We start from the raw sequence: 24,896 nt of genomic DNA, 5'->3' as shown, positions 1-24,896 counted from the left end.
GTATCTCAGATCTCCATGAGATCTGAGTTACTGCCCCTCCTTCCCACTTGTTTTCAGCTGTGTCTTGTTGTGCTGATTGGAGCTGGAGAGATGTCTGTATCTCTGTGACCTGGAAGTACTTTTGTATTTTGCTTTGTGGAAGGATCAGCCCCTCCCCCAGTTATGGCCACCTCCAGCACTGAATGAGTCAGCTTCAGGTCATCACCTGCATTCCTCTCCCCCTCACCATCTGTCTCTCTCTCTCTCCTTTCTTTTTGGAAGACAAGTGGGCCCTTTCAACACACCTTGTTCCCTGGTCACCAGGCAAGTGGCTGTGAGCAGTATTCGCTGCTCTTTTCCTTGGAGTGAGAGCCCAGTCTCACCCCCCGCCCCTGTTCCTATAAGCAGGGGAGATTCAGGCGCTCTCTACCAGGTTTGTTGTGGCTTCTTCTTTGCTCCTTGGTTTTTGAGAGCTGTTCTTGTAGTCCAGATTTGGTTTTTCATGTTGATTGTTCATAAATTAGTTTTTAATCCAGTTCGGTGGTGTGAGTTGGGAGTCTGTGCATCTGCCTTCTCCGCTGCCATCTTCAGGTCCCGCAGTTGCTTCTTTAAGCTCTCTTTCTCCAAAGTGATAACTGTTTTTAGAATTCTATTTTACACAAAAAAAAAAACTTAAATAATAAACAATTAGGAGTTGCTCAATTGTAATTAAGCATCAAAATTAAGAATTATTTATTAATTATTTTTATATTTCAAAAAGCCACAATATTTAGGGTTTTTTTTAATATAGTATATTTTAGTTCCCTCTCAACAGTAGCCCACATCCTCTTCAGAATACCTTGGGCACATGTACTCTGTTGGGAAAATAAGTTTATAAAATTTGTGTTATTTGATTTTGCTTTTATTGTTAAAAATGGCTGCTGCTCAGATATGTGATCTGTGAAACTGCTAATTACCTTCCTGCTTGGGAAGAGGCTTTGTTATGCTAATGTTTACTGGAGGCAAGGTTTTGTGCCAAAAAGTTTTAAGAAGAAAGGCAAAAGTGTGCTGAGGAGAAGAAGCAGCCAAGATGGCAGGGAGCTGAAGGAGAAGCCAGTTTGTGCAGAGAGTAAGAAGCCATGTTGGCAGATGGGGAACCAGAGATGACTGAGGCTGGTGGGGGGGGGGCTTTATTCTAGGAAAAACTGGGAAAGATTCTCCTGGTTGTGGAACTGAAGAATGTGTGAGTGGGTTTTGGAGTCCTGTGTGTGTTTGTGTTTACTCGCCAGCTGGTTGCGAGGCTAGAATAAAGCTATGGCCCACCAGTTTTTGGCTCTGCTGTTTCTTTACCATCTGTCCAAATTCAATGAGAACCTGAACCTGCATATGCATGGCAGCAATGGCTGTGACTACTGGCCTTACATATTCATAATTAGTCAAGGAAAGTGGTTAAAATAAAAACAACCAAAGATAAAGAGGAAGAAAAAAGAGAGGAGAAAAAGCTTATAGGCTAAGAGAGTATTTGGGTCCTTGTTATGTCTGGCAAGTTAAGTCTGAAGGCAATTTGAAAATAAAAATTTCTAAACTGTTTAGATCAAATGACCAACTTAGAAGAATGATATAGTTAGTATGCTTATGGAGCAGGGAAAATAAAGCCATCTCACTGCTTGAGAGTTATTCTTTATATTAATTTCATAAAATGGTATTTTATCAATCAAGCAAACATAAAATATGTGATTTAATATGATGCAGTATGTACAACACCTTGAATTTTGTGAATTAGAATGTAATTGAGAAAGTGATTCTCAAAATTTGATCGAAACAAAATTTTGAGGATTTTTGACATGAGGAACCATATGTCAAGAGATCAAAGAAGACAAAAGGGCAAGTAAAGGCTGCTCCATAGATTTCCACTGTGAAAATCATAATATATGTCACTTAGCCTTAGGGTGGAAAATTTTACTGATGAGCCTGCAGTTGGATTTTACAGAATAGAGTGGGGAGCAGGGAAGGCCTGCAATGAGTCTGTCTTCTCATTAGAATGTAAGCTTCATATTTTTTTCTTTTTTATGGATTTTTAAAAAGCTTTTATTATGAAAATATTCAAACAAACCAAGAATAGTATATGAATAACCATTTCTTTTTCATATACCATATGTCCCTATGTATAAGATGCACCCTTTTATGAAAAATTTGGGGTCTAAAAACTGAGTGTGTCTTAAACACTGGTTGTAGATTTTTTACTTGCATTTCCTACTTTTTCATGCTTGTTGTCTTTGCGCTCATTGTTTCACATTTGTTACTGGTATATTACAGTAGGTTACCTTATTTCCCCATGTATAAAACACTCCCATGTATAAGATGCACCTTAATTTTGAGACCTGAAATTTGAAAAAAATGTATTACATAAAGTTATTGAACTCAAGTTTTATTCATCATAAAATTTATACAACTCTTCATCACTGTCAAAGCTCCCATTCATTAGCTTGTCCTCATCTGTGTCCAATGACAAATCACTGTCTTCATATATTGCCTCATCTTCAGTTCCATCTATGGCATTTGAAATGCCACATTTCTTAAATGACTTAACAATGATCTCAATCTTGATACTATCTTAGAATCTTTCCATCCAGGTACAAACGTCTCCTATAGTTGGTTTCTTCACTCTTCCTGCTGGTGTCAAATTGTCCCCAGAAGACTTCATCCATTGGTTCCATTCATCTCTCATGGCAGCTTTGAAGGGTTTGTTAATGCTGATATCAAGTAGTTGGAGCTAGGATGTCAAGTCTCCAGGTATGATGGAAAGTTTTGTTTTTTGCTCTGCAGCAACCTTCTTTGTGTTTTTTGTTATGTGTGCCCTGACTGATCAAGCACCAACAGGCAGGTTTGCATAAGAGTCCACCTGGTTTCCTTCAAACTTTCTCAAACTAGATCTTCATCCCATCCTGATCCATCCAACCCTTGTCATGAGTGTGTACAATCACTCCTTGAGGAATGCCTTCTTTTGGCATTGTTTTGCATTTGAAAATCAGCATAGCAGGCAACTTGGTTCCATTGGAACAATAAGCTAGAACAATTGTATAATGGCTCTTTTCATGTCCACTTGTCTTCATAGTTACAGTTTTCACCCCCTTCTTATCAACAGTTCTATTACTTGGGACATCAAATTGAAGGGGGACTTCATCCATATTTGCACTCTGTCCCAACTCAAACTGATGTGTCTTCTGATATTGAATGACAAAACAATGAAATCCAAGCTTCTGCTCATAGATTTCAGGCATCTTTTGGGCAAGTCTGGTGCATGTACGCATGCTCAGTCCATTCTGTTTCATAAATCTGAAGCACCAATTGTGTCCTCCTTTGAAATCAGTAACTTCTTTTTCATCAGCAATTCTTCTTGCCTCATGCTGAACCATCTTTGTGGACACAGGGATTCCACTTACCCTTTGCTCTCCAATCCATATATTCAATTCCCTCTCTAAATCAGGCCTTTTGCTGACTTGCCTCTCATGGCCTTCTTCTGCTATGGTGTTTTCAGTAAGGTTTCTTCTTCCTGTAGCCAGTCTCAGATTGATTTCTCAGTTGGATGAGGACCAAACTTACATTGTGCAGCACAATTTACATTTATTTTTGCAAACTGAATCACTTTTAACTTGAATTCAGCACTGTACGAAAATCTTTTCTGAGCCATTTCTGGGCAGAATGTGGCAAAACCTAACCTACTGTAATATACCGATAACAAGTACGAAACAATGAGCTCAAAGACAACAGGTGTGAAAAAGCAGGAATTGCAAGTAAAGAAATCTACAACAAGTGCCAAAATGAGCGCAAAAAAGTGGGAATGCAAGTAAAAAATCGACAGCCACTGTATAAGACGCACCCAGTTTATCTTCAGATCTCTCCCTCTAAACTTTCCCAACAAATCTCCTTAATGCAATGCTCCTGCTAAAGGTGACTTTTTTCTCTCTGATTTGTTGAGTGACATTATTGTGGCAGTTATGAAGCCTCATTAGAATTATGGATAATGCATTATGATACTCTATCATATGTAATACTGTTTTACTATAATTGGTTCCCATTCAATTGGTTTATACATACACTTTAAAGCAGATTATTCTTTAAAGTGTACTAAGCTATAGCTAATGAAACAGATGATTATTTGGGGTTATTTCTATTAAAAAATAGGCATCAAAAACAGGCCCTTAGATTGACAAACTCATGGCAAGACTCACTAAGGAAAAAAGAGAAAGGATTCATATAAACAAAATCCAAAATGAAAGAGGAGAAATCACCACAGATGTCATAGATATATAAAGGATTATTGCAGAATACTATGAAAAACTATATGCCACCAAATTTAACAATCTAGAAGAAATGGGTAAATTCCTAGAACAATATAATCTTTCTACACTGAATCATGAAGAAGTAGAAAAGCCTAAACAGACCCTTATAAGCAGGGAGGAAATAGAAACAACTATCAAAAACCTTCCAAAATATAAAAGTCCAGGGCCAGATGGCTGTACTAGTGAATTCTATCAAACATTCAAAGAAGATTTGGTTCCAATCCTACTCAAAGTCTTCCAAAAAACTGAAGAAGATGTAATACTTCCAAACACATTTTATGAGGCCAACATAACCCTCATACCAAAACCTGGTAAGGACAACACAAAAAAAGAAAACTGTAGACCAATATCTCTAATGAATACAGATGCAAAAATCCTAAACAAAATACTAGCAAACTGAATACAACAACACATTAAAAAAATAATTCACCATGATCAAGTGGGATTCATCCTAGGATCACAAGGATGGTTCAACATATATAAAACAATTAATATAATATACCATATCAACAAAACAAAGAACAAAAACCATATGATCCTATCAATAGATGCAGAAAAGGCATTCGATAAAATACAATATCATTTTATGTTTAAAACACTTAACAAAATGGGTATAGAAGGAAAATATCTCAATATAATAAAGGCTATTTTTGACAAACCATCAGCTAACATCATATTAAATGGCAAAAAACTGAAAACTTTTTCTCTAAAATCAGGAACAAGACAAGGTTGCCCACTCTCTCCACTCCTATTCAATATAGTGCTAGAAGTTCTAGCCAGAGCAGTCAGACAAGAGAAAGAAATAAAAGGCATTTCTACCTGGAAAGAAGAAGTAAATGTTTCACTTTTTGCAGATGATATGATCCTGTGTATAGAAAACCCCAAAGACTCCACAGAAAGACTATTGGAAACAATAAACCAATACAGTAAGGTTGCAGGATACAAAATTGACACACAGAAAGTCAATTGCTTTCTTATATGCCAACAATGAAACTTCAGAAAATGAACTAAAAAAAATAATCCCTTTTACGGTTGCAACAAAAAAATAAAATACCTAGGAATAAACATAACAAAGAATGTAAAAGACCTATATAATGAAAAGTACAAAGCATTGTTAAAGGGAATAAAAAAAGACACAATGAAATGGAAAAATATTCCTTATTCTTGGATAGGAAGAATAAATATAGTTAAATTGACCATATTACCCAAAGCAATATACAAATTTAATGTAATTCCAATCAATATTTCAATGTCATTTTTTAAAGAAATGGAAAAAAACCCCATCAGGTTTATATGTAACCATAAAAACCCCCGAATAGCCAAAGTAATCCTAAGGAAAAAAAGAATGAAGCTGGGGGCATTACAATACCTGACTTCAAATTATATTATAGAGCCATGATAATCAAAATGGCATGGTACTGGCAGAAAAATAGACACTCAGACCAATGGAATGGAATAGAGAACCCAGAAATAAAACCACATATGTATAGTTAAATCATCTTTGATAAAGGAGCCAAAAACGCACAATGGAGAAAAGAAAGCTTCTTCAATAAATGGTGCTGGGAAAATTGGAAAGTTATGTGCAAAAGAATGAAACTCGACTATGGTTTGTCTCCTTGTACAAAAATTAATTCTAAATGGATCAAAGACCTAAATATAAAATCTGAAACAATAAAATACATAGAAGAAAACATAGGTACTAAACTCATGGACCTTGGCCATAGAGAACATTTTATGAATTTGACTCCAAAGGCAAGGGAAGTAAAGGCAAAGATAAATGAATGGGACTTCATAAGACTAAGAAGCTATTGCACAGCAAAAGAAACTGACAACAAAACAAACAGACAGCCAACTAAATGGGGGATGATATTTTTGAACAACAGTTCAGATAAGGGGATAATATCTAAAATATATAAAGAACTCACAAAACTCAACAACAAACAAGCAAACAATCCAATAAAAAAATAGGAAGAGAACATGAACAGACACTTCTCTCAAGAAGAAATACAAATGGCCAATAGATATATGAAAAGATGCTCATCTTCACTAGCTATTAGAGAAATGCAAATCAAAACTACAATGAGATACCACCTCACACCTGTTAGAATAGCTATTATCAACAAGACAGGTAATAACAAGTGTTGGAGAGGCTGTGGAGAAAAAGGAACCCTCATCCACTGTTGGTGGGAATGTAAAGTAGTACAACCACTATGGAAGAAAGTATTCTCAAAAAATTAAGAATAGAATTATCATATGACCCAGCAATCCCTCTACCAGGTATATACCCCCCATAACTCAAAAACACTGGTACGTAAAGACACATGCAGCCCCATGTTTATTGCAGCATTGTTCACAGTGGCCAAGACATGGAAACAACCAAAAAGCCCTTCAATAGAAGACTGGATAAAGAAGATGTGGCACATATACACTATGGAATACTACTCAGCCATAAGAAATGTTGACATAGGATCATTAATGACAACATAGATGGACCTTGATAACATTATAATGAGTGAAATAAGTAAATCAGAAAAAACTAAGAACTATATGATTCCATACATAGGTGGGACACAAAATTGAGACTCATAGACATAGATAAGAGTGCAGTGGTTACAGGGGAGGGGAAGGAAAGAGAGGGAGGGGTGGGGGAAGGGGAGGGACATAAAGAAAATCAAATGAAGGATGAAGGAAAATGATTTGACTTTGGGTGATGGGTATACAACATAATCGAATGTCAAAATGATCTGGAGATGTTTTCTCTAAATCTATGTGCTCTAGTTGACCAATGTCACCCCATTAAAATTAATTGTCTAAATAAAATTATTTTTTAAAAAATAGGCCCTTAGGACAATATCTTCTAATAACATTGTTCTCTGAGAAGATTTAGTTAGCTACATATTTTTCACTCATAGCTCCTTTTCCAGAAACCTAAGCTACTTGCTACAATTGCAAAGATTATCTGAATTTTGTTAATATGGTATTCCATGCTTCAGGAACATTTCAAAGGTGGCATTCCAAATTTCTCCTACCTTTCTTGCTGACTTACCAGGAGATGCTAACTTGTGGGCATGCAGGACAGCTATCATTCCCTGCCCACCAACTCATGAGATTAGTTGCAGCAAAGGCAGGTCATGTGGTTAGTAATTAGCCCATGTGCTATAAAAATTGGACAGACTGCCACCTTTAGCCCAGTACTTCTATAAAGCTGATTGTTGTGTCATTGTGGCATATGGTAAGAACAACACAAATATAGTAAAACCTAAAAATGTCTTTCATCACTGGTATGCTGTTTCATTTCCCCAAATATTTTAATTTTAATGCTACTATGTGCTGGAGATGCAAATATTAGTGCTGTAGCAGCTCACAGACTATAGATAGGCATTCTATAACCAGTATGGTGAATGCTATCTTAGCTGTTTGAAAAACAAGCGTTCTGGGAAAGGCTGGGGGAGTGATATGCTTAATGCCTGAGCTTTTGTAACCAGTAAGTGCATCCTATCTAAAATCTGTTTCACACACTGCAGTTTCTGACCCCCATGCCCTAGTCTGCCAGTTCACATAGTACGTTCTCCCAACAAGTCTTCAATACTATAAGAATCTCCAATCCATTGGCCTGTCATTATTTTATTATTTATTACTTTGGCCTTATTCTCCTTTTCTTCTTAGCTAGCTTAGATTACATGATTGTGGCAGAAATTTTTAGTTCCCTGAAGTAAGGCTCTGGTGGCTAGAACTCTAACAGCCATCTCAGGCCATGAGGAAGAGGTCCATACATTAAGGATAGTAGAATACTAAGCTGGAAGGAACCCGATTTCTAACAATTTCATGGACTTTCAAACTAATGCTGAACGGCCTATGTCTGGCTGTTTACATGAGAGGAATAAATTTTATCTTATTTAAGCAGTATTCTTCCAGTTTTCAATAACATACAGAAAAACTTAGTCCTAAACTCATTATCAAATTTATCAATTTTCTATATCTACATTTAGCTATTATGCCTTCTCTCTTATCTTATCATAATGGAAGAAGTCTCTTTCCATGTCAAAGTCAGCCTCTTATTAAGACCTTCATTTCTGTAATTATCCTCTTTCATTAATCATTAATTGCTCACTCTTCAGTCATTCCCAGATCTCTGCATAACTAGGTCAGTTTTTCACATAAGTCTAATTATCATCTCCTTAAAAACTGCTGTCCTTAACCACCATATCTAAGGTATTCTCTATGCCATTATCCTAGTACATTTTATTGAGAGCACTATGGCAACATGGAATTAGGAACAGGTCAGATCATGCCACCATAAGGGAAACTAGTGGGGGATTATAAAGAAGTGAGAGATGTATTCAATTAGTGATCATTCTGGAGTTCATGCAGAGGATCGATTGGAGGCAAGGAGACCCATCTTAGGGGCCACTGCAGTGGTCTACACAATAATCAGTGAGGGCATGGCCTGAAGCAGTTCCTGTGGGAACGAGAGAGAGTAAGAGATCCAATAGACAGCAGTTTGAATCAAGAGTGAATCAACTAACAGTTCTTTATAATGTGGCAGTGTGTGCTGATAGAAAGAGGTTTTGGAGTCACAGAAATCAAAGTCTGACTCCCTACTCTCTGGTCATGCAACCTTGAGAAGTCACTTAACCAGTTACTCTTCTTGGTAAAGTAGTGATAACATCACACATTCCTTCCTGTCTTTTAAAAAAAATTTTTTTTAGATTTTATTTATTCATTTTTGAGAGAGAGAGGAGAAAGAGAGAGAGAGAGAGAGAGAGAGAGAGAGAGAGAAGGGGAGGAGGAACAGGAAGCATCAACTTCCATATGTGCCTTGACTAGGGCTTTGAACTAGTGACCTCGGCGTTCCAGGTTGACACTTTATCCACTGCACCACCACAGGCCAGGCCTTCTTGTCATTTTAAGGACTAAAATAAACGAGGTGAATTATGACAACGTCCACCTATTATGGTGCTTAGCACGACATGGGAGCTGAATAACTTTAGCTCTGTCCCCAGCCTTTCTCTTATTCTCCATTAAAGTCTTATAGGACACAAAAAATAAGAAGGGCACATCTGATAGAAGTAGTTAAGGCTGGGAGGAGATTGGCCTCCCCGCAAGGATGCTGCTGGAACTGTCCGAGGAGCATAAGGAGCACCTGGCCTTCCTGCCGCAAGTGGACCATGCGGTGGTCGCGGAGTTTGGGCGCATCGCAGTGGAGTTCCTGCAGCGCGGCGCGAACCGCAAGGTCTACGACGGCGTGGCCAGAAAACTCAGTGAGAGTAGTGACACTGTCCAGCATGGCGTGGAAGGGTTAACATACCTCCTCACTGAAAGCTCAAAGCTCATGATCTCTGAACTGGATTTCCAAGACTCCATTCTTATTCTGGGATTCTCTGAAGAATTGAACAAATTGTTGCTTCAGCTTTACCTGGATAACAGGAAGGAGATCAGAGCGATTCTGAGTGAACTGGCCCCAGACCTTCCCAGTTATCACAGCCTTGAGTGGCGACTGGATGTACAGCTTGCAAGCAGAAGCCTCAGGCAGCAGATAAGACCGGCAGTGACTCTAAAAAAAAAGCTCCACCTGAATCGGAACGGAGGTCAGGGCACCGAGGTTCTGCAGACAGACCCAGCCACGCTGCTGCACCTGGTTCAGCGGCTGGAGCAGGCCCTGGAGGAGATGGGAACCCGCCACTGCAGGAGAGTCGTGCGCAATGTCAAGTAGCCCTGGCAGGGCCGTTCATTCCTTTTGAGTCATGTGTGCATTAATACATGCAGCAGCGACTTTAATTTTCTTCCTGTTGTTGTAAAGTACCCGTACCTCAATTCCACGGGTTTACATAGAGACACCAAGTCCAGATGAATTTTTAAGAGTTTTATTAAAGGAGGAGATTTATCAAATATGCTGTCCGCATATGGCTGACATGGGGCAATTGCAAACCCAAATCATGTGCCCCAAATACATTTCAGGGACTGTTTATGTACTCTTGATCACACGGGTGGGGTGAGCATGACATCATGGCACAAGCTTACAACATTTGTTTAGGGGATACACAGAAACATTAAGACTTTCAAGGTAACACAATCAAAGATGTTTACAAATCTTTTAGGGTTCATCTTTGCTCCTTTGCCTAGAGGTATGTTACTCTCAGGATTCCAGGAAGGGGGAAGAACTACAATCAATGCAAAGTGGTATATAAATTCTCTCTCCTATTGTAAGAGAAGAAGTTTCTTGGTTAATCTTTATTTTAGATTTAAAATTAAATGACTCATTGTTCTCGCAAGCCAGAAAATTCTACATTTTTCTCCCTCCCCTCCCCAAAGGAAGGACGGGACAGGAAAGCCTGACCTTTCCTCCTAGATTATCAGTATTAATTTTGTATTAATTTTGCAGCTTTTTAGTACCTTACTACACTATAAGGGTAATAACTACATATAGAGTCTATCAAAGTTCTTTTTCTATGACAAGATATGAGATCATGTTCAAAAGTTAACGAAAAGTTCCTTTCCTGGGGCTAAATATGGTCACTTTCTTGACAAATGAAGGTGATCTTATACTTTAAATGTGTAAATAGGATTGAATCAACCGAAAGTGAATCTTTACTGTTCATTTTTTCTGTATATATGAATGACTATCCTTTTTTTTTTACTATTTCTTTTGACTGCTTAACTTTATTATTTTTCTTCGTATTGACCAAAATTTTGAAAATGAAAGTCACAGTGTAATACTGTTCCTGTTCACAGTATTTCCAGACAGTTCAATGTTTTTGACCTTTAAAAGCAACCTGGGATGTTAATAGCCACAGAATAGTTGGAAATAAATATGAATATTTTTAAGGTGCTATATTGCTTAGGCAGTTCATGCATTTTTCTTTGCATTTGAAGATAAGTACTTGCCATGTTGCTTAACTTTGAGTGGTTGTGGCTAACTAGCTTCAATGTTGAGTGCTCGAACATTTATGTGATTTATACTGCATTTTATTAACTCTGAGTAGTACAAATGCTCATGTATGTCCTCATGCATCCTGACCATCCAGAGTATGATCATACAAAAATTTGTATTTTAAAACTGTGTAAGGCAACATTAAAAAAAGGCAAATGTATGTTTTTCTCATTTCCATAAATTGGTTATCAAACAATTATGGTTTTAAGTTAATAAAACTGGAACTGGAACTAAAAAAAAAAAAAGAAGTAGTTAAGGCTTAAGGTTTTGTCAGCCGAGGCAGTTGCACTATTTAAAAGCAGCTTGGAGTTAAGTGATGCTGTGATTGTGGTCCTTCCGGCCCTAGCAGGGAGGTACAAGGGGATATCACAGAGCACAAAATGTTAGAGTAGAAATGATAATAAAGTAATGCATACTTTAATTTTAAATATGACTTTTTTATTAAGAAAATTTATTTTTCAATAGACACAAAAGTAGAATAAAATCCATGTAACCATCACCAGCTTTAGCAGTTACCACAATTTAACCATTCTCATTTCATCTCTTCCCTCTGCCCTTTTTGGTAAAGTCTTTTAAAGCAAAACCCAGACATTATATTATTTTTACCCTTAAATACTTCAGATAACAACTTTAAAAATACTATCACACCTAATAAATTCAACAGTGATATTACATAATTCCAAGTTTTTCCTGTTTATCTCTGTACTGTTGTTTGAATCAGGACATAAACAGGATCCACATGATGCTGTTGTATCTCATTTGTCTATAACGCTGTCCCTCACTTAGTATTTCTTATAAACCTGTTTTATCTAGAAGCTTCATCAGATTCAAGTAACATCATTTTGGCAGGAATACTGCATAGCGGTGATGTGTCCTTCCTTTCATAGTATATTCTTTTTTTTTTTCTTTTAATGGTGTTAAGATAGATCAGTACATCTAAATATTAGCAGCTCGATCTGTCGTTTATACCAGTGGTCCCCAACCCCCGGGCCACAGACCACTACCGGTCCGTGGGCCATTTGGTACCAGTCCACAGAGATAGAATAAATAACTTACATTATTTCCATTTTATTTATATTTAAGTCTGAACGATGTTTTATTTTTTAAAAATGACCAGATTCCCCTGTTACACCTGTCTAAGACTCACTCTTGATGCTTGTCTCATAAGTTCGACAATTATATTTAAAAATACCACAGTTTTTATGCCAGTCGCATAATTTTATTTTGTGCATTTATCCGTTCCACCCTCAGGCTGGTCCGTGAAAATATTTTCTGACATTAAACCGGTCCGTGGCCCAAAAAAGGTTGGGACCACTGCTTTATACTGCTCACAAAAATTAGGGAATATTTCAAAATGAATATGAAGCAATAAAATATTCCCTAATTTTTGTGAGCAGTGTAGTTCTCTACCACATTTCATCTACTAGTATTAGCAATCATTGATGTTTTACCTAAATATATTATTTCATTAGGTATTGCAGAGTGGTGACTTTATAATTCTATCTTTCCTTCTGCCTTATTGGTTTCTATGAAGAAGTTCCCCTTATCAACTCTTTGATGAACCTTAAAAATAGATTGTCAGGAAAAGCAGAATAAATGCTTAATTCTCTTATTTATCAAGTTAAAGATGAATTTATTTTATTAAGTTTGGGGAGAAAATGGGAACTTTTATTAAGAACCTGTGGATTTTTATATATTTGAAGTGTTTCAATCTATTGCAGTTATTATTATTTGATGAATAGAAGTCCCTTGCAGGTTGGCTTCTGAATAGTACTTTATAATTTGCAAGATACTTAACATATATTAGTCATTTAAACCTCACAAACAACTCTGTGAACATAGGTATTATTACTCAGTTTTACAAACAAATCTAGAACATACGGCTTGAACCAGAACTTGGCGTCTTTTGTACTTCCATTAAATATAATAATGGTTGAACAAATCAGTGTTAAAGGAAACTGAATTCCTTTTTTTTTTTTTTTTTTTTTTTTTCTGATTTTGAGGTTAAACAGCAGATGTCTTTAACCAGCAGGAATGATATTAAGCAATATACACTTTATAAGGCATTACTTGTAGTAAACACTGTTGAGAATAATGTTATGCTGATAACACTATAACTTAGTAAATAGCTTGTTTCAACTTTGTTTGTGAAGCATTTCAATTTTGATTACTCTGTGTGGGATCTACTGCTCAGATGTATGTCATTTTATGGTTTGGCCATGTCTGGGGACCTGGCATTACACGCTGCCTAGTGTTTTTAATTCAGAACTTCTTCTAAAAGAAACCTTAGCCTCTTATGTTCAGACCCTAGTTTTAATAGCATAAGCTATTTCTTTCTTATACAGCTTTGTGGGCATAGTAATAAAATAAATACCACAAAATCACTGATGAGATGAAAATTGAGCTCCCTGCCTCTGTGCAGCCATGTAGGTAAAACAGTAATTGGCTCTGATAATAACTTTTGTTCTTACAAACCAAAGTCTAAATGAGAGTCACATTTGATATATCGGCTTGTAATTACTATCAAAAGGAGAGAATATAAAGTTTGGATTATTTAGTGACTCAAGATAAATTGCTGTCTTTTCTTGACCAATTTAAAATTTTTTTCTAAAATTATTTCTCATATTTATTTTACTTAGTAAAAAATTATCATCTTCCAGAACATGCTTTCTTGCTTAGTGAATCAATTTTGTTTTTGTTTTTCACATCTATAATTATTTTTCTTGGAAAATCTTATTACTAGGTCTGATAATAAAGCTTATGCTTATAAGTATTTTCTTATACATCTCTATAGATGAAATTTGTAAAATTATAAGACAAATTTGGATTGTGAATGTATTTGGTAGTGATTTTCAGTAAACCATTTGATATGTTAATATTATTTATATGTAGACTCCTTTATATGTTTTCAAAAAGGAAATTAAATCATACATGCTACCTATTATTTTGGTTAACACACGCTTTGGTGCCAAAATAGTAAACATTAGATTAATAATTCTAAGGACATTTCCCATGGCTTTAGAAGCCAACTAATAAAAAATTGATATTATAGCCCGTCATTTCTGTTGGATTTCTGTTTGTAATTTGATTTTTTTACTATCTGTGTCAGGGCCACAGAAGTGTAAAAATGGGAAGAAAACAACTAGATTTTAATGCTAGTTTTAACAATAATTCTGTATTTGATCATTTCTTTCCTATACTAGTTCTATAGCCACAGAAAGTTGATGGAGCATAATAAAACTAAGAAAACTGGTATTGTCCATTAGCCAATGAACCCAGAATTAAAAAGTTCTAACAAAGCTTACACATGATAGATGAAGCTATTACTATCAATTATATCCAGAATACACATTTAAAAAACATCCGAATACAGAAACTACATCCAACCAGTAATACATATTAGTAATTTCTCTATCCTATGTAGAATTAAAATTAAGAAAAAAAATAATTATGCTCAGGTATTAATTTCAATCAAAGAAGCACTCAGCTTCCATGCAAACATGCTGGAGTAGTGTTGTAAGTGTGAATTAGCCACAGAAGGAAGCCCACCTAGAACTAGGCATACATTTTTGTCACCATGCATACTTCAAGGAGAAGAGGATAGGCCGTATTTGCAACCTGTGTCCCTGCCTGGGTGAAATAAAGTGGACAGTTGAGCACAACTATTTGGAGATTTGGTTTTAAAACTGATAATAAAAATAAATAGAAGAAAGATTTGGAGCCTGTTTTAAGAAATAACTAAACTGAATCCGTTCTACATTCTGTAGCTATTTTTGTGGTCTTCCTCTTCAGTTTGACCTTAGCCACAGCCTGTGTATGAATGCCTAGGATCAAAGAAATAGCTGGATCATAAACTGATATGTCCAGTTCCTAGAAACATTTTAACAATTGCATCAGATGACCCTCAGAACAGAGACACTCAATTGAAAGGAAATCAGGTGTTTGATTGCTTACAATGCCTCCTTTTAAAACTTACAAAGACCACATATATACAATTCATATAAGATGTCCAGAGTGGGCACATCCAAGAGACAGAAAGCAGATTAGAAGTTTCCAGGAGCTGGGGGAGTGATTGATAATAGGTTTGCGGTTTCTTTTTGCAGTGATAAAAATGTTTTGGAATTAAAAGAGGAGTAATGGTTGTACAACTTTGTGAATATGCTAAAAACCACTGAATCACACTTTTAAAAGGGTGAATTTTATAGTATTTGAATTATATCACAATAAGAAAGTCACAAGACTTCAGAAACTGTTGGTAATACCACATTTCTTATGTGTCAACTTAACCTTTTAGCATCAAATCATAGGATGCCAAAGCGGGAGAGGGGTGTGCGTGGGGGGACGGGGTGAGGTGAGTAGTTCTCAAGAGATCAAGTCTAACTGCCACATTTTGAAAATAAACAAACTGGCTTCCAAAGAGGAGAAGTGACTTACCCAAAGTCATAAGCAGGCAGTCCAGGGGACAGCAAGATTGGAAGCCCAGTCTCTGGACACCTCTCTTGCTCCCCTTCCCCCCACCGCTGTGCTGCCTACACTGCTGGGTTATAGTTAAGCATCTCAGATGTAACTAACTTGAATTATTTAAAATGAGGAACACGTGGTTCAAATGAGCTGCTTTTATTTTTTTACTAACAAATGCATACATTTTTCCTATAAATGGCAAAATCTCTGCAAAGGAGTAAATAAATACGTTGTGGAAAATTTATCAAGTCCAAACTAAGATTTACCTGTAAATGTCCCTTGAGGAAAGTGCCACATTAACAGACCAAGGGAGCCCTCTATCTGTGTGTGTGTGTAGTATAGATTTCATTGGCAAAATCCTTGACCTGGAAAGCTAAAAATAAATCAAAACCAGGTATTCTAGTCCTTTGTCCACCTTGTTTGGCTTCTACCATTATTTTTGAGAAAATGAGTGTTGTCCAAGAGTGGATTTGTCTGAGCAGACAATAGGCCACAGAAGAAAGTCTGCAGAAAGTTCTTTTTCTGTGAATAACAAGAACAATTAACGGCATAAATAAAAGACATAAAAGCGTATGTGTATTTTTTTTCCAGTGAGAATTACATTAAAATAATCATTTTCAAAGAACTTTATACTTCTTTGAGGACATAAAATGTTAGTAAGCATTTTTGTTCATCCAGGATGAAAGTTTCATTGTTTCTTTGTTTCAGCGAAAGATAGGACTGAATGTGAGAATCATGCAGGATCCTGAAAACATCCACCACAGAGCTGCTGTAAATGCGAACTATGGGATCAGTTTGCCATGTATTAATCAGAGAAAGCCATGTGTAAGTAATATGTTGTCTTAATGAGCTCTTAATTTTTTAAAAGAATTAAAAGTCATACATTAGTAGTGTAAAAGATAATGTAGATTTTAAGTAAAGATTTTGATCCTTTTGTTCTTAGAATTTAATGGCATGGCTTTCATTTTCTTTATAATTAGAAATGATTAAAACATGAAAACCTATTTTTAAAAGATCCCTTGGTAACTCATTCAGATGTTTTTATTTGACTTGATGTTCCTAAATAATCCAGTACCATAATTTTAACGAGGATAACAGAATTGAACAACAAAGAGAATAGAGACATTTTTAATGTTTTATTTATTTGATAATAGGCTTACCACCAGGAAAATCAAAAGAAAACAACATTTTAGTATCAGCTTCAATGATGTATACTCATAAAATACACAAATTTAAGAAAATTTTTCTAAATATGAAACAAGCAGGATTAATTCTTTAAGTCAGCAAAATAATGAAAGGAGAAAATAATCACATGGTGATTGCATTAGGAGATCTCAGAACCTGTGCCTATTTTTGCCATTGCCTTTCTGGTAAGTGTCCTAAAGCAAGGGTTAAATTCTTTCTACATTGTGGGTTTTTCTGAGGAGAATTAAGAGCAATTCTTCATTTAATTGGGAAATATTTTTATTTGAGATTATTTCCAATACTGAAAACAATAACTGAGGTGACATCTATACATTTTTACATACATTTTTAACCTTTGGCTTCTCTCAAAAGCTCTTAAATGTATACTTTGATGAAATCAAAACTAAAAACCTGATTGATTTTAAAATTAAGCTGAAAAACCATTCTAACCAGCGTAACAGCCTCTAAGATTAATCTTCCAAATGTCCTGCATAACCATTTTCAACCGCCTACTTCATTCATGTAGCCCCGTAACATAGTCTTAGTTTCTTTATGTGTGCTTTATATTATTCTAACAGGTTTGGTTTAAGAGCACTTTATCTTAGAAATACTTTTATAGCCTAAGAAATAACCAGAAAATTAGATATTTTTATTCCTGCTGAAACTTTATTTAAAATGTCACTGTGAATAATGTGAAAGGATTTTTATCTGCTCCCATGAGCCCAAAGCCCTTGAAATAAAAATATTATTTCTCTGGCTGTAGAGACAGAAGCAGATTTCTCTTCTGTTGTTGTTGGTTTTCCCCCTTCAATCTAGAATTAATATTGGCTTAGCTAGTGGAGTGCTGAGGCTTTGTAGCCCAAGGCAACGGCTGCATCTCATGCAAACTTTTTCTGATGAGTGTTGAAGTTTAAAAAGGCGTAACTCCAGATTTAGATTATGCTTTGCTTTAATGCGTCTGAGTGGAGATTCAGATACAAATAGGAATTCAAAATTATATAAAAAATTTGGGGTAAAATCTGTCATTTATGATATATTTTTTCTAATTCCAAAATAGGCTAAGTGCCTTGGATATTGTGCCCATTTATGTTGAACACAGAGGCCGTGGGCATCTCTTTGCCTTGTCTGACATACAGATAATGCACACTCGTTAATTGTATTAAAGATGTTCTTATTTTTCAGAAAACTTGACTTCATATAACTCCACACCAGAGCACTTTCAAATGTATATACATTAGCTATATTTTGCTTAAATTGACTATTAGCATTTCAATTAAAATAGTTGACCCTCTCATTTATGTGGATATGTGTATATCTGATGGTATTAATTGGAAAATATGTATAGTATTTTCATTTTGGATTTGTAAAACAGAAGCACTGTGCAGAAAGCCCTATGAAAGAAATATTCAGGTGTTTAGTTTAAACAACCATGTAGAGCACTTGGGAATAAATACAGTTGTGATTTACCACTTATAAAAATGTTTTTTTGAAAGCACGTACCCAAACTGAAGCAATGTGTCTAGCATTGTGATGTATAGTTAATTAGAAAAGGAGCATCAAGGCTAATCACGTCTTAGAGCCACTCGAAACACTTAGAAGAGATTACTATACGGCTGCCGAAGGCCATGTGTTTTCTTACTTTTGAAACTTGAACAGCTTGTCAAAAGCCTGTAAATAATCTTAGACATTTTTTTTTGACAGAGCAAACTTGAATATATAGCTAATTTACATTATTAGTTCCTAGAAAGTGGTATTTTCTTTATTTTGTGAAGAGGCATACCCTTCTTGACAATAAAGGGCTGGTGCAAAGATTTTAGAGCTTTGAAAACACATACACCCCAGACAGACATACGCGCACATACACTCACCGCCCCCATGAAACTGCCTTCAGCGTGTTATATCGTATTAACTCTGTTAGTAAAGTCAATGTACAACAAAACATTAAAAATAAAACTCACTGATGACTTTCCCAATATCTTAAATGCACCTAATAATAATAACAATAATAATCCCTCTAGCAGGTTTTTGAGAAGGGCCTTGTAAATATGGGGAGACAAGAAGAAATCGTCAGTGCTGTTTGTACTTACTGACATTCAGTTCCAGTTAGACGTTCTAATGCAACACATTAAAGAAGCTCCAGAAAATTTGACTTTGATTTATTTTTAAAATAAAAAGGGTTTCTTAAAAAGCTTGAAACATGTATCTGTTAACATGAATTTTAAAAGAACGATTATGAATGCATAACAAAATAGCCAAACAAAACATTGCTTTGAATTGCTGCACAAATAACTCTGATTATAACTGTTATGACCTAGAAAAGAATCGTAAAAACATTTTTCTTCTTGGCAAGTTATGAGTGGCTGTAGAATTATACTAGTTCTTTGGTCCCGCTTTCCAAATAAATAAATATATAATGCAATGTAAACTTAGAATCTTTTATTTATTCATGAGGTTGAATTTAATACTATTATGATTTCTAGATTTTATGAGTCATATGTTATGCAGTTGTTGTTTTTTTTTACTAACTTAGTTGGGTAGCAACCACACTTCACAAATCATAGTTTCATTCTTTACTGTTTCACTTGGAGTGTACATAGTAACCTTACTGAAAGCACATTCATTTCTGAAATGATAAAGTAATGGAAAGCGAGGCAATTGTGTTAATGTCAAATGATTAGAAGAAGCACCCGAAGTAAGGGGTGGGGGTGAGAGGGAGGGGGGTGGGATAGAAGGGCTATTTCAAAACATGATTGTGTTTTAAGCCCATGCATATGGCCACAATTACAGTCACAACATAATTTGGCAACGGTAGCAGAATTAGATTTAAACAAATTGATGTTACACTGCAGTAATTCAGAATGAGCTTGTTGCATTTATAAACCATAACAAGAAGCAGAGTGAATTAATAAACCCTTCTTGTCACTAAAAATAAAAAAGGGAATAATTGCTGAGATGGAGTTAACTTAACAGATGACTATAGTCAGCATCCAATTCAGCCTAGATATGGGAAAGTGAAGGTCACCCCCATCTCAGATGACAAAGAGGGAACATTTTGTTGGTAAACAAATTAATCTTTTGAAAGGTCGCCATTTGTTTTAAGTTTTTATCCAGTTCTTGTCATCTGGAATCAGAGATTGACTGTCATTTCACTAGGCAGGGGTGCAGTTGAAGCAGACAAAGCTGCTTCTGTACATATCAGCACTCCTTGACAAAACTCGGTGCCTGATTGGGATGCTATGGGCTGCTGGTTTACAGCTGTCTCCGGACAAGAACGGAGGCCCACCCCTGAATTCCAATAAGATGGGCCTGCATATTCCGCCTGCTGTAAGCTGGCCCTCTGCCCACAAGTAAAATGTATTGTAGTTCAAGCCAGCAATTATCTCTCTTACTTCCTTCTGTGCTGCTTCTGTTCCTTTTTTCCAAAAACAGATGTGGGTATTCACTCAAGTTCGGCATCCATTCTTTCTCACACCTGCTGGGGCAGGATTTTGACAGAGGTAGACTTTAAGGAAGCCAGCAGACAATGATCAGATGTAATTTCTTTGAGAGCAGTTTAAAAAGAAAATGTTGATTTTTCAGGAAATGTGGAGTCAGCATCTTGGTCCCCCTCCCTTTTCCCAGGAGCACTTGGTAAATTAAATTAGTTGAACAAAAGGAAATAGCTTTAAAGACGTTCAGAAATGCCAAATCCCATTTATGACACACAGTCATTCATTACCCTAGGACTGTGATGGCCTGCACAGCGTCACCACTGCTATCACCGAAAGAGAGCTTTCTCTTCAGGTTGCTTAGAAAGAGTCTTCAGGAAAACCACGACTTCTTGTGTTCTTGACTCAGAGCCTATAAAACGTATTCCACCATTATGGTAGGGGTGGTGCTGGTAGAAGTGGTGCTGCATTGCCTTTGTATATTGTTGCTTTTTAGAATTTTAGTTCTGCATTGGTTTGGAGGGCTGGGAAAGCTGAAGACAGTGATGTGACCATTGTCATTGGCTGGTGTTAGACTCTCTCACCAAAGCCCATTACTGTGGGAGTGGAGAGAAGCAATTAGAGGCTATACCCCCATCAGATGATGTTCATAGAAAATCTAGCTGTAGTGAGTTCTCTGCCCTCTTGAGAATGCTGTGTCTCCTGAGTTGGTGTGCTAAGGTCTGGCATGCATGCCCAAACCAACCCTCTGCTGAACTCCAAGCATTTTTTCATCTCTGGGGACAGAGATTCTGGGTCAGACTGCCTGGTGTGAATTCTTACTAGATGGGGGTAGGGAGGTCTCCCAAGAAACAATCTCAATTTCCTCCTGTGGAAAATGTTCATAATTAGACTATCTCATAGGATTGTATTGAGATTTATTTATTTATTTATATTTTGTATTTTTCTGAAGCTGGAAACGGGGAGAGACAGTCAGACAGACTCCCGCATCCCGCATGTGCCTGACCGGGATCCACCCGGCATGCCCACCAGGGGCGACGCTCTGCCCCTCCGGGGCGTTGCTCTGTTGCGACCAGAGCCACTCTAGCGCCTGGGGCAGAGGCTAAGGAGCCATCCCCAGCACCCGGGCCATCTTTGCTCCAATGGAGCCTCGGCTGCGGGAGGGGAAGAGAGAGACATAGAGGAAGGAGAGGGGGAGGGGTGGAGAAGCAGATGGGTGCTTCTCCTGTGTGCCCTGGCTGGGAATTGAACCTGGGACTTCTGCACGCCAGGCCGACGCTCTACCACTGAGCCAGCGGCCAGGGCATGTATTGAGATTTAAAAGAGATGATTCAAAGCACTTCAAAGGTCCTTACAAATAAGCACTTACAAATAAGGGCTCTGAAAATATTAGTTCTGACTATTGGCAATTTTCACATTGTATTGTGCCATGTTTTACACTGTCATCTAAAACTTACATTATTGTAGGGGTTGTGGGAAAGAAGCAATATATACTGACCTGCCTTCCAGTCTGGAAGTGAAGTCATGATTCTTCTGGCCCCTGGCAGCCCTGGCTGCACAGAGCATCCTCCAACGGGGCCATCTAATAGAACTTACCTAGTGGGATCCTGGTGCTTCTGGATTCCCCTAAAAGCCTTGCCACTAACCAGCTGTTTCCAGAAGCAAGTTACCAACTTTGTTTAGTCTCATGTTCCTCATTTATAAAATGGGGAGGCTAGATGGGAAGCAGTCTGGTGTGGTGGGAAAGATTGAGAGTCTAGTGGATCAGAGTTTGGGTGCTATCCGCCACTTTGCAGGTGTGTAAAACTAGGTAAGCAAATTAACATCTTGGGTTCTCAGTTTCTTCTTCTGTACAGTCAAGATAATGATGGCTATTAGGCAAGGGTGTTATGGAGATTGTAGATAATATATTAACACTGCAGGCACATAATAGCTGTCTAAAAAGGTTCCTGCCTTTCTGAAAAATGAATTAATATGAAAAATGTCAGACTTCCTTGTCCATTCTAAAACCTGTGCATCCAGAAAATGATCTGATTGGGCTCCTCTCACACTTCAGTATAATGAGTGATAGGTTTTATTGCTCTGGTTTTCAAATTGCTATTGGGAACTCTAATGAGTTTCAGGATGGCTGTAAGCATTTAACTCACATTTCATCTTTATGTTAAAATATTTTAAATTGTAATAAAGAACAGTACGTACATACTTAAGTTAGATTCCATCAATGGGTTACTTTGTGCTGTCTGGTTCACTCCGTGAGCACATGGACATGGACATGTGTGTGGCTGCATTTATGTTCGTACACATGGACATTTAAACATTTTATCCAGGTATATTTATGAGATAGGGTGCATCTTTGTACTAGTTGCATTTTGAAATTCAATTATCTTGTCATATAAAGTATAATCATACAAATAAATAAATGAAGATTAAATGACCTAATACATGTCAAGGTCTTAAAAGCAGTGCCTCACCCTGAGTAAACATTCAAGAAATGTTAGCTGGTATTACAACACATGTCTGTTGCTACTTATGAAAAGCCAGGCAAGTTCTCTGGTGTACACGTCTGACATAGCATAATAGTCAACTTGTACCATTACAATAGTATATGCACATTGTGATAACATAGCATTATAGGTTGTTTCGTGTTCACTGTGATAATATAGGATTTTAGATTATTTCATTGTACATTTTAGGTTTGGGTTGGCTCTTACCTTATTTGAAATGTGCTATATAATCTTCATTTGGCATCACAGGGTTGGAATGTTACTTTTGAACTGCAGATAAAAGACTAGTAATAAAGCATTATCTCAAAATTTGGACTCAACACACAAAACAAAATAAGTTGTTTTGAAACTGAATATCTGAAAGAGAAAGGTGCTGAGATGTCCAAAAAGAATTTAAATGGGACATGATGGAATATCTTAAAATGTTACCAGATACATTTGAAAAGTACTTTTGGGCATTCAATCCTTTAATAATAGCCTTTATTAAGTGAGCCAGATACTATGCTAGGTGCTTTATGTACACTATTTTATTTAATCCCTCTGCCTATAAAATAGATGCAGTTTTTATAACTGACACTTAAGGAAACTGAGACTAAGATTTAGCTACTTGCTTAAGGTTATGAACTAAGGAAGAAAGTCAGAATTCAAATTATTTATAAAACCTATTTGTCAAATCTCCTCAAATTGAATACTTAACAACTAATCCTTCATTATTAAGGAACATGAGTAGTTATTGTATGTTACTAGTGAATCTATTTTTTTAAATCCTATTCTTTCTGAAAGCTTCTGAATTATTTTATTTGATGAAAATCATGAGATTATAAGTACCATGACAAATAGTTAGCTGTTTAAAATTACTTATCTATTTATATAAGGATTTTTTCCATCTTATGCAGGCAAAATAAAATACAAAAATAAATTGTCTGCTGTGATGGATGTATGATTGCAGTTATTACCTATAACTCTTGATTTCCTAACTTGCTTTAATCAAAACCACCTCATTGTTATATACAGTTGTAAGTTCACAAAACAGAGTTTCATTCTTATATTCTTATTTATTAATTATTGTATTATTTTCCATACAAACAACTATAAACTTACTTTTGCCCACCCTGTATATACTTATTTATACACATATAAAATTCAAATATAAAATTATACTAAATTCTTATAAAACTTGCACTCATTTACATATCAGCATTCTACTTGAGGTTGCATTTGAAAAATAGATTCTGTTGCTGAAAATAAATTTAAAAATTTTTGGCATTAAAGTATTAACTTTCCCATGGGCTTTTGCTTTTTAACAAGAGTAAATCCTAATTTAATTAAACCAAAGGAGTTAGCTCTATTAAGGGATTTCAAGCGTGAGTGGACAGGGAAAAGAGGGATTTGGGAGATGCAGGAAGAGCCTTTGCACTGCCAGGGAATCAGCCCAGGTTAGCAGCCACCTGCTAACTAGGATCCCTGATGGAATCCAGTGCCTTTGCACTTGTGACTGAAGCTTTGGACTGGAGCTTGGTATTTGTTTGACTTTATACTAAGAGGCTATGGTTCTAAACTCATAATTCCACTTTGACAAGCCAAAATTAGGTAGGTGGAGGAGACTGAGTCAGCTCTATGATAGATTTAAGGCACAAGGAGCCAATGGACAGAACTGTATTTTCAGGATGATGTCAGAGTAGTGGAAGTATGAGAGATACTATGATCATTCCCCTTGAAATTTAAATAAATTGAACAACTATAATGCAGTGAATTAACCTCAGCTGGGCTCACAGGCATGTCTGAAAGATCCATGCACCGGATGGAGTAAAGGTGGGATGAGGTGAAAAGGGGGAGCAGAAGATAAAATACACTCTCGATGGGCTTTGGAGAGGAGAAGAGACAAACCCAATGTGACTGGGATATTTTCTCTGCTGGACTGTAGGGAATAGGGACACCTGGACTCTCTGGATTTTGTCTGAGGGCATAGAGAAGGAAACTCTGAGTGACAGGGTCTCCTTCTGCCAGGAGGAGCTGTGAGATAGAGGGGCAGAGTGGGAGATAAACCAAGGAGGCAAGAGCATGGGGTCACAGCCAGTGTCCCATG

General features: G+C 36.6%; 1 protein-coding gene and 1 pseudogene across 1 annotated transcript in view; both read left to right on the top strand.

Moving 5' to 3' along the window:
- LOC136335435 (IQ domain-containing protein H-like) overlaps nucleotides 1–24,896 on the top strand; it is a 119,389-nt gene that overhangs the window by 33,255 nt on the left and 61,238 nt on the right. Inside the window, exon 5 of the mRNA XM_066276682.1 lies at nucleotides 16,402–16,518. Within this exon, the coding sequence (XP_066132779.1) occupies nucleotides 16,402–16,518 (117 nt within the window). The remainder of the gene's footprint in view (nucleotides 1–16,401; nucleotides 16,519–24,896) is intronic.
- Nucleotides 9,390–10,151, top strand: LOC136334920 (COMM domain-containing protein 2 pseudogene; annotated as a pseudogene).

The sequence above is a fragment of the Saccopteryx bilineata genome, chromosome 4, assembly GCF_036850765.1.
Source record: "Saccopteryx bilineata isolate mSacBil1 chromosome 4, mSacBil1_pri_phased_curated, whole genome shotgun sequence".
Lineage (NCBI taxonomy): Eukaryota > Metazoa > Chordata > Mammalia > Chiroptera > Emballonuridae > Saccopteryx > Saccopteryx bilineata.
The sequence above is the reverse complement of the archived record's forward strand: the minus strand, read 5'-3'. Positions and strand labels throughout refer to the sequence as shown.